A 9,280-nucleotide genomic window follows, 5' to 3' on the forward strand; every position below is an offset into this window, starting at 1 on the left:
TTTTTTTTTTTTTTTTTTTTTTTGAGATAGGGTCTCACTTTGTAGTTCAGGCTGGCTTTTAGCTCATTATGTAGCTCACGCTGGCCTCAAACTTGTGAGGATCCTCTTGCCTCAGCCTACCAAGTGCTGGGATTATGGGTGTGCACCACCACATCTGGGCCTTCTGCAGCCTTTTTTTTTGGTATTAGGGATCAAACTCTGGACCTTTACCTTGTGAGGCAGGTGGCAGCACCGCTGAGCTAACTCTCTGGTCCTCTGGTAGCCTTTTACTAGCTGATGGCCTTAGACCAGGCACCTTCCTGGCCTTGTGTACACGATGGAGTTAATGGAGCACCTCCTCAGCTGGCTTCTGTAGGGATGGAAGCTGGCTCTTCCGGTGTCATTGCCTCCAGCCGTCCTCTATCCCGCACATTTAGGTCCCAGCTCCAGCTGAAAAGGCTGTAGGGCTCCCTGCCAGGCAGTGCGAGTTTGAGGTTTGCTTTCTTTCTAGGAAGAGTGTCCCTTGTTTGAGTGCCACCCAAAAAGGCAGCTCAGGTCTGTGCAACTTTTTGCTTTTGGCGCTGGGCACATCTCCTGCCCCAGGGTGAGGCTGAGGCTGAGTGCCTGGGGTGAGGCCAGAAGGCGGTTTCCACCCCGGCTGGCCTTGAGCTTGCCTTGCCTTTCCCAGCAGAGGTCCCCACTGGCGGAAGTGAAGGGGAACGCGCAGCCGAAGGTGCGCCCACCTGCAGTGCCCTCCCGACTGCCCCTCTCTGGAAGCCGGCTCAAGCGGGGCCCTGAGCCCATGGAGAGCGCCTCGGAGCCCGCGAAGGTGAGCTGCCAGGGAGCCAGCTTGATCGCGTGCGGGGGCTGGGGGGTGAGGAGGGGAGCCCACCTGGCCTGTCTCTCCCCAGAAACGGACACGGGGCCTGGGCACAGCACCCCAAGCCGACACCCTGCACCCAAGGGCACCGCGTCTCAGCACAGCACCACAGCGCCAATGCCAGGCTGCAGGTGGGCTGGGGCCAGGGTTTGGGGCTCCTCTTTCCCCTCAGCCTGCATCTGCTTTGGAACAGGCAGTGACATCGCACTAGGTTCAAATTCTAAGGGCACAAAGATTGTTTGGCAGGGATTTTCTTGTCCTTGTGCCTTGGTTCCCCTTCCCAGAGGAAACTGAGTGTCCGTCTAGGGGAGTCCTGTTCTGGGGACAACGGGAGGTGGACAGTCTTGCTTTGTAGCCCAGGTTGGCTCTGAACTTGATCCTCCTGCCTCAGCCTCTCCAGTGCTGGGGTTACAGGTGTGCCCCACCACAACCGGGTCTTCTAGGGAAATTCTGTTTGTATTTGAGCAAATATGGGTGTCACCCCCCACTTTTTCTTCAGAGACATTTGCGCCCTTTCACACATGGTTTTGCCTCCCTCCTCTTACTCGTTGCACTCCAACTTGCTTCTTGGTTTCGGGGTCATTTCTAGTCCTAGAAGGGAGGTCAGTGAGAGCTGGCCAGACTTAGGGACAAAGGAAGTTATCTTATTTCCAGTCCTCAGAAAAAGCACCTGGATTGCTGGGCATGGTAGTGCATGCCTGTAATCTTAGCCCTTTTGGAGGCTGAGGTGGGAAGATTGTGAGCTTAAGGACAGCCTGGACTGCATAGTAAGACACTTGTCTCCCCGCTAAAAAAAATCCCAAACAAAAAAACTCCCCGTTTCTGGCTCAGCCAGTCTGTGCGCCCATTTTCCCTCTCCCCATTCTGCAGCTCAGAGGTTTCCCAGGAAGGCGGGACCCTGCCCCTCAGCCACAGGTAATAGCTGCTGTGAGGGGCTCCGCCGCGTGGAGGGAGAAGGGGTGAGGGGATGCTGGCGCTGTCGTCTCACGTCTGCACCTCGACTCCTTAGCACTGAAGAACCAGAAGCCGGTCCCCACCGTTCCTGCCCAGAAGCCCGCCGGTAGGTGACAGCCGTGAGTGCCGGGAGACGCCTGGAGTAAGGGAAGCCCTCCTGTCTCCTGCCCGTGTGGAGCGGGGAGGAGAGGGAAGGCTGCAGCCCTCGTGTTTCTGTGCCCGTCAGCATCTGCTGCTCCTGTGGCGGGAGGCAAGAAACCCGGCAGACGTCCTGCCTGGGACCTGAAGGGCCAGTTATGCGACATCAAGGTAGAGCTGCAGTGCAGCCGTGAGAGGGCACAAACACTGGGCCGGGAGAACCAGCAGCTGCGGGACCAGCTCCAGGAGGCCCAGCAACAGGCCCAGGCCCTGGGGACGGAGCGTAGTGGCCTGGAGGGTGAGCTGGCCCAGGTGCGGGCCCAGGCTGAGCAGGGCCAGCAGGAGCTGGGGAGTCTGCGCGCCCGCGTCCTGGACCTGGAGGAGCGGTTGGGCACGCAGGAGGGCTTGGTGCACGTGCTACAGAGAGAACAGCTGGGGCTGCAGGAGGAGCGGAGGACCCTGACCGGCCGGCTGGAGGAGCAAGAGGTGAACAGAAGCCGCTGTCCTGCCCCAGCCCCGCTCCACCCTGCTCCTGGCCCTCGCTCGCCTTCTGCCCCTTCTCCCTGTGCCTTCCGTGTCCTGGACTCTCCCCTCCGCCCTTCCCCCCCGTCCTCGGTCCCCAGCGGATCGCAGCCCCTGCTGTGCTGTACCCCTCTCCCTGGGCCCATGGACCCGTGCTGGACTCCAGTGAGGCTGGACGACACGCAGACCCTCGGGAATGCAGCTGTCCCCCCCAGCGTTTTGCACGCGCACACTCCCCTTTCCGGAAGGAATGTTTTTTGTTCCGTGCAGCCCACCCTGCCCGACAGAGGGGTGTTGGCCTAGATAACACCTTCCAGGTTCCCCTCCTGGATAAACCCACAGCACTTTTCATCCTAGTGCTGATTCCCTCTTGCCTTTCCTTTTTCTCTTCTTTTTGCAGTGCTGTGATCCACCCTAGGGCTGGCACATGTTAGTAGGCAAGTGCTCTACCATTGAGCTACATCCCTAGCTCTGATTCTGTTTTCCTGTCGCTCTCTTTACCAGGCTGTGAAGTCCTTGGGGCCAGGGACCCCACTTACCCTACCTTAGCCACCTGATTTGTTGGTTTTCCCTCACCCTCTGTCTGTTCCTTCTGGGCAGAGAAGGCTGCAGGCATCAGAAGCAGCTCTATCGAGCAGCCAGGCGGAGGTGGCGTCTCTGCGGCAGGAGACTGCAGCCCAGGCAGCCTTACTGGTTGAGAGAGGAGACCGGCTCCACGGGCTGGAGATGGAGCGCCGGCGGCTGCACAACCAGCTGCAGGAACTCAAGGGCAACATCCGGGTATTCTGCCGGGTCCGCCCGGTTCTCACAGGAGAGCCCACGCCACCCCCTGGCTTCCTCCTGTTCCCCCCAGGCCCCGGAGGGCCCTCAGATCTCCCCACCCGCCTTAGCCTCTCCCGGTCAGATGATCGGCGTGGGACCCTGACTGGCGCGCCAGCCCCGCCGACCCGTCACGACTTCTCCTTTGACCGGGTGTTCCCCCCGGAAAGCGGGCAGGACGAAGTCTTCGAAGAGATCGCCATGCTTGTGCAGTCAGCCTTGGATGGCTACCCCGTGTGCATCTTTGCTTACGGCCAGACCGGAAGTGGCAAGACCTTCACAATGGAGGGAGGCCCTGAGGGAGACCCCCCGATGGAGGGGCTGATCCCTCGGGCCCTGAGGCATCTCTTTACTGTGGCTGAGGAGATGAGCGGCCAGGGCTGGACTTACAGCTTCGTGGCTAGCTATGTGGAGATCTACAATGAGACTGTCCGGGACCTGCTAGCCACCGGGTCCCGCAAGGGCCAAGGAGGCGAGTGTGAGATCCGCCGGGCAGGGCCAGAGAGCGAGGAGCTCACGGTCACCAATGCGCGCTACGTCCCCGTCTCCTGTGAGAGAGAGGTGCAGACCTGTGGGCCCGGGAGTGGGAGGCGGAAGTGCAGGAGGAAGCGGGCCTGGAGGACGGCAGCCCGTCCCGTTGGCCGTGTAGTCCCTGGCTAGGCGGAGAGTCCGCGAGGGCAGCGGCCGACTTAGGCCTTGCCTGAGGGCCGGGCTCACTTGTCTGCCTTCCCCTTGCTGCTCCCAACTCTAGGTGCGGGCCCTGCTTCATCTGGCCCACCAGAACCGGGCCGTGGCCCGCACAGCCTACAACGAGCGGTCGTCCCGCAGCCACAGCGTGTTCCAGCTGCAGATTTCCGGGGAGCACGCTGCCCGGGGCCTGCAGTGCGGGGCCCCCCTCAACCTGGTGGACTTGGCTGGCAGTGAGCGGCTTGACCCCAGCCTGGCTCTTGGCCCCGGGGAGCGGGACCGCCTGCGGGAGACACAGGCTATCAACAGCAGCCTGTCCACGCTGGGGCTGGTCATCATGGCCCTGAGCAACAAGGTGTTCTGGGCAGCCTGGACGGGCGGGGCGGTGGGCCTGCGGCGCCCTGTGCCATCCTCACAGCCTGCTCCCCACACCCCCCAGGAGCCCCACATCCCCTACCGGAACAGCAAGCTCACCTACCTGCTGCAGAACTCTCTGGGCGGCAGCGCTAAGATGTGAGTGAGAGGCGCGGGTGTGCTGGAGGGGTCTGGCTGCCACGGGGCAGGGAGCAGCACAGGCGTCCATCTCTCCACAGGCTCATGTTCGTGAACATCTCACCCCTCGAAGAGAATGTCTCTGAGTCCCTCAACTCTCTGCGCTTTGCCTCCAAGGTGCGTTTCCCTCTACGCCTGGGCCCTGCTGAGACCCCTGTGGTTAAAGGCATCTCTGTCCCTGCTCCAGAGTCTCCTCAGCTGGGGGCACGTTTATGGAGAAAGGGTGACAGATGCACCATCCACCTGTCCTTTGTGTGTGGCACTGGGCATGGACCCCAGTTGTACATACCAACCTACATTCCCCTCAGCCCTTTTTAAATTTTTGAGACAGGGTCTCGATAAGTTGCCCAAACTGGCCTCAAATTTACAATTCTCCTGCCTCAGCCTCACCAGTAGCTGAGATTACAGGCTTGTACCACCATACCCAGACACTTGACTATTTGTGGCGGGGGGTTGAGACAGGGTCTCACTACGTAGTTGAGACTGACCTGGAACTCACTATGTGTAGCTCAGGCTGGTCTCGAACTCACAGCGATCCTCCTGCCTCAGCCTCCCGAGTGCTGGGATTACAGGTGTGCGCCACCACACCAGCTGGGCCAACTTGACTTTTTTTTTTTTTTGGTTACTGGGGATCGAACTCAGGACCTTGCGTTTATAAGGAAGGTGGCAGAACCACTGAGCTAAATCCCTGGCACCTCTTGACTATTTTTAACTATTGGCTTTTTTTTTTTGGTTTTCTTGAGACAGGGTCTTGCTGTATAGTTGAGACTGACCTGGAACTCAGTATGTAGCCCAGGCTGGTCTCACACAGCGATCCTCCTGCCTCAGCCTCCGGAGTGCTGGGATTACAGGCGTGCGCCACCACACCCGCTTTAACTATTGGCTTTTGAATTTTTGAAAAAATGGGTGGCTAAATGATCAAAATGATATATTGTAAAATAAGATATATGGATATTCTTATTCTTCTCTGTTTATATGCAGATATGTATTTCTGTATTACTTGTTTTGCTTGAGAGCCAGGTATGATGCATGTCTATGATCCCAGCACTCTGGGAAGCTGAGGCAGGAGGAGTGCAAATTCAAGACCAGCCTGGGCAACTGAGTGGAATAGTAAGGTCCTGTCTCAGAATAGAGTAAAAAAGGACTGGGATGGTAGCTCAGTGCAAAGGCTCTGGGTTTAATCCCTGGTACTGGATGCGGGAGATGGCCCCAGGATTGCACCACATCAGCACTCGGGACGTCACATCATTTTTAGGTTTGTCCCGGACTCTATGTATCCCTCAGTTCCCTCTGCTGGTCACTTGGGCTGTTTCCGTCACTTGCTGTGAAAAGGCCGCACCGACGTGCCTCGTGCACTTGTGCATTTGCTGGGCAAATGCTCTGAAGCAAGAAGCTGGTGCACAGGAGGTGCGCAGGGCCGTCTGGAGTGTTCCACCAGGTTCAGCGCTCCTTCTCCTGGGCTTGAGCCAATTGGGAAGTTTCTTTACACCCACAGGCGTGCGTGCATGCGTGTGTGTGTGTGTGTGTGTGTGTGTGTGTGTGTCTGGGTGTCTGGGGCTTTCCCTGGGGTTGATCCAGCTGCCTGGCCTGTGCTAAGCCTTCCCCGCTTTCAGTGCTGCTGAGGCCTGGCCCGAGTCACCCACCTCTGCCCCTCCGCTGTGGTCAGGTGCCCCCCAAACACTTTCTTCATTTAGTCCTATTTTGGCCTTGGGGGCTGACGCCAAGGCCCTAGTGTTGCACCACTGAGCCTGACTTTTAACATTACGTCAACACCAGTTGTCTCAGGACTGACTGCTGTACACACTGGGCTTGTTCAAATCAGGGTTCGGTCAGAACATCTCAAGTGTATTTTACTCTGTAACAGGCCCTTGCTACTCTTCTGTACTGTTGGAAGTGAGGTCTTGTCTCCCAGTGAGCATCCGTGACTGGTTGCTTCCTCTGCTCTTCATACTTTTTTGTTATCTAGTAGTGAGATTGAGGGGTTTCATTAGATTTTGTGTTTGTTTTTTGTTTTTGGTACTGGGGATCGAACTCAGGACCTTGCGCTTGTGAGGCAGGTGGTGGAACCACTGAGCTAACCTGGCCTGGTTTCATTAGATTTTAAATTCTAGGTCAAATTTCTTGACAAGAAAACTTACTAAATGGAGTGGTACACTTCCTATTATGAGAGAGCACCTAGTATCCAGTTCTACTATTTATTTTATCTATCTATTTATTTATTTATTGGTTTTTTGAGACAGGTTCTCACTATGTAGTTGAGACTGATCTGGAACTCACTGTGTAACCCAGGCTAGTCTTGGAATGCACAGCAATCCTCCTGCCTCAGCCTCCCAAGTGCTGGGATTACAGGTGTATACCACCACGCCTGGCTCAGTTCTATTTTAGTCTATGGTTGTTGAGACTTTGCTGTGTATTCCAGGCCAACCTTGAACTCACAGCCACCCTCCTTCCTCAGCGGTTACAGGCATGGGTGCCCAGCTAGTTTTATCTTGTTTGCTTTGCTTTTTTTTTTGAGACAGGGTCTTGCTATGTAGTTCAGACTGGCCTCAAACTCAGCATCTATCTCCCACCTCAGCCTCCAAACACTGAGATTACAGGATTGTGACACCATCCCCAGCTCTGCTTCTAATGATACAAATATCGATCTCAGATTTGAGATTTGGGTGTTGTCAACCTGATCCATTTAAAAGCTCAGTTGACTTTCACCTTGATTGTAACAAATGATGATCATATCTACATCTGTTTCACTTTAAAGTGTTTTTCTGAACTTCTTAGTTCTCCATTAGTAATGCTTTCTGGTCTATTAGTGTTCAGTAGCATTGTCTTTAAAAAGTGTAGGGGCTGGGGTTTTAGCTCGGTGGTTCCACTGCCTGCCTTGCAAGCCCAAGGACCCAAGTTTGATCTCCAGTAACCCCCTCCCATTCCCACACACACCAAGTGTATATATACCAAGGGCTGGGGATTTAGCTTGGTGGTGCTACCTCCTGCCTGGAAAGCGCAAGCAAGGTTCTTAGTTCAATCCCCAGTACCAAAAAAAAAAGCGGTGGTATAGCAGTTAGCATAGCTGCCTCTCCCCGAAAAACGTTTGTACATTAACTAAAAAATATTTTGCTAGAAAATAAAAGTGATAAGAATAACCTGATCTGCTGAAAAAATAGCACTTCCTTGATTGCCACAAACCTTTTCTTTGTGAAAAAATAACACATTCTCTGTGAAGTGCAGTAAAATGCAATAAAATGAGGCATGCCTGTACTTGGTTGCTCTGAGATTCCGTCCATATAAAAAGGTGGGGGGCAGGGATTCAACTCAGTGGTTCCACTACCTACCTTGAAAAGTACAAGGTCCGGAGTTTGACCCCTCGTACCAAAAAAGAAAAGTGTAAGATAATTTTAATTCTTAGCACTGAGTTGATATCAGCAGTTGGAAAGACTTGAGTTTGAGTTTTACGGGGAGAGCGTACCATTTGACAGACACCTCTACTTCACGTACCAATCTTTTACAGTCATTTTCTCATATTGAGATCGCTCCATCTTTGGCCAATGTGCTGTGAGCCCCTTCAGCTTTGCTCCTTGGTCCTTTTTAGTTTTTGGGTGGTGGTGGGGACTGAGCCCAGGGGCTTCCAACATGCCAGGCTACATCCCAAAGCAGCGTGTGTCCTTTTTGTGGGCCATACTCAGAATCAAACCCAGGGCCATCTCATGGAGCTACATCCCCAGCTCTTAAGTTTCCTAGGCTGGGTTCCAACTTGTGATCTTCCTGCCTCAGCCTCCCGGAGTGCTCAGCTTACAGCCATATGCCATCCTGACAGGCTGTTTCTTGCATCCTTTAAACAGAGCACTGGTAGCATGTCTCAGATTCTGCTTATTCCTTACCACCTCCAGAAATGGGATGAGCCCCTTTCCTAAATGCACATTACTACTTGGTCTAGGCTTTGGGGTCTCCAGTCAGGGAATTGCTAGAGATGGGAGCCTCTTCCATCACTTCTGTGCATCTCTTCTTCCCCAGATCTCAGAGCAGTCAGAGCTAATCACAGTGGGAGCAGCCTGAACCTGGGAAAATTGTTTGCGTGATTACTCTGCAGACTTTTAAAATCCTGTCCAACCTCTTGTCCCCAGGTAAACCAGTGTGTTATTGGTACTGCCCAGGCCAACAAGAAGTGACGACGGATCCAGATCCTCTATGTGTTTTGTCTGTGTCTGTATTGGGAGGGGACAGATTTCTGAGGGATGATTTATTGGGTGATGGGCACTATGTACTTGGCTTATCAAATAAAGAACATTGCCGGGCGTGGTGGCACACACCTATGATCCCAGCAGTTGGGAGGCTGAGGCAGGACTGCCACGAGTTTAAGGCTGGCCTGGATTACATAGTTCAAGGCCAGCCTGGACTACACGAGACCCTGCCTCAAAAAACAAAAATATTAGTCCCCCCCACCCCGTTGTTGCTCTTTAAATAAAGGTTTTAACAGCAGTTAAAGGTATTTTTCACATGTGTAAAGACTGTAGCTGTGGAAGTGTGCCCTCTGCATTTGTTCTAAAGGTGAGGGCGTGGGGTTCGGTCTTGCCCTCTCCTGCGGCCCTTGCCCATCCCTGAGAGCAGGTGCCCTTCCACCGATGCCCGGGAGTCTGCCCCTTTCGGTGCCTTCCCGTTCGAACCGCCGGAGCCCTGCCCGCCCGCTGCCCATTGGCTGGCGCTTGGCGCCGTCACGCCTAGGGTACTGGCCGTCCACGTCCTCGCGCCGCCCCAGAG

At 54.8% G+C, this 9,280-nt stretch overlaps 1 protein-coding gene across 2 annotated transcripts in view; it reads left to right on the forward strand.

The window, feature by feature from the left end:
* Positions 1–8,873, forward strand: part of Kifc1 (kinesin family member C1) — an 11,436-nt gene extending 2,563 nt beyond the window's left edge. Inside the window, exons 2-11 of one of the 2 annotated variants that reach the window (XM_019204723.2) lie at positions 671–808; positions 891–990; positions 1,730–1,774; positions 1,869–1,919; positions 2,040–2,437; positions 3,074–3,853; positions 4,044–4,334; positions 4,419–4,492; positions 4,573–4,648; positions 8,647–8,873. In XM_019204723.2, coding sequence (XP_019060268.1) covers positions 671–808; positions 891–990; positions 1,730–1,774; positions 1,869–1,919; positions 2,040–2,437; positions 3,074–3,853; positions 4,044–4,334; positions 4,419–4,492; positions 4,573–4,648; positions 8,647–8,691 — 1,998 coding nt within the window. In that variant the 3' untranslated portion in view covers positions 8,692–8,873. Of the gene's footprint in view, positions 1–670; positions 809–890; positions 991–1,729; positions 1,775–1,868; positions 1,920–2,039; positions 2,438–3,073; positions 3,854–4,043; positions 4,335–4,418; positions 4,493–4,572; positions 4,883–8,646 lie in introns of those variants that run through there. The other variant, XM_019204722.2, reaches the window with a different exon arrangement.
* Positions 8,874–9,280: the final 407 nt, after the last annotated feature.

This window comes from Fukomys damarensis, unplaced genomic scaffold, assembly GCF_012274545.1.
Source record: "Fukomys damarensis isolate Sample0158 unplaced genomic scaffold, DMR_v1.0_HiC HiC_scaffold_20, whole genome shotgun sequence".
NCBI classification, from domain to species: Eukaryota; Metazoa; Chordata; class Mammalia; order Rodentia; family Bathyergidae; genus Fukomys; species Fukomys damarensis.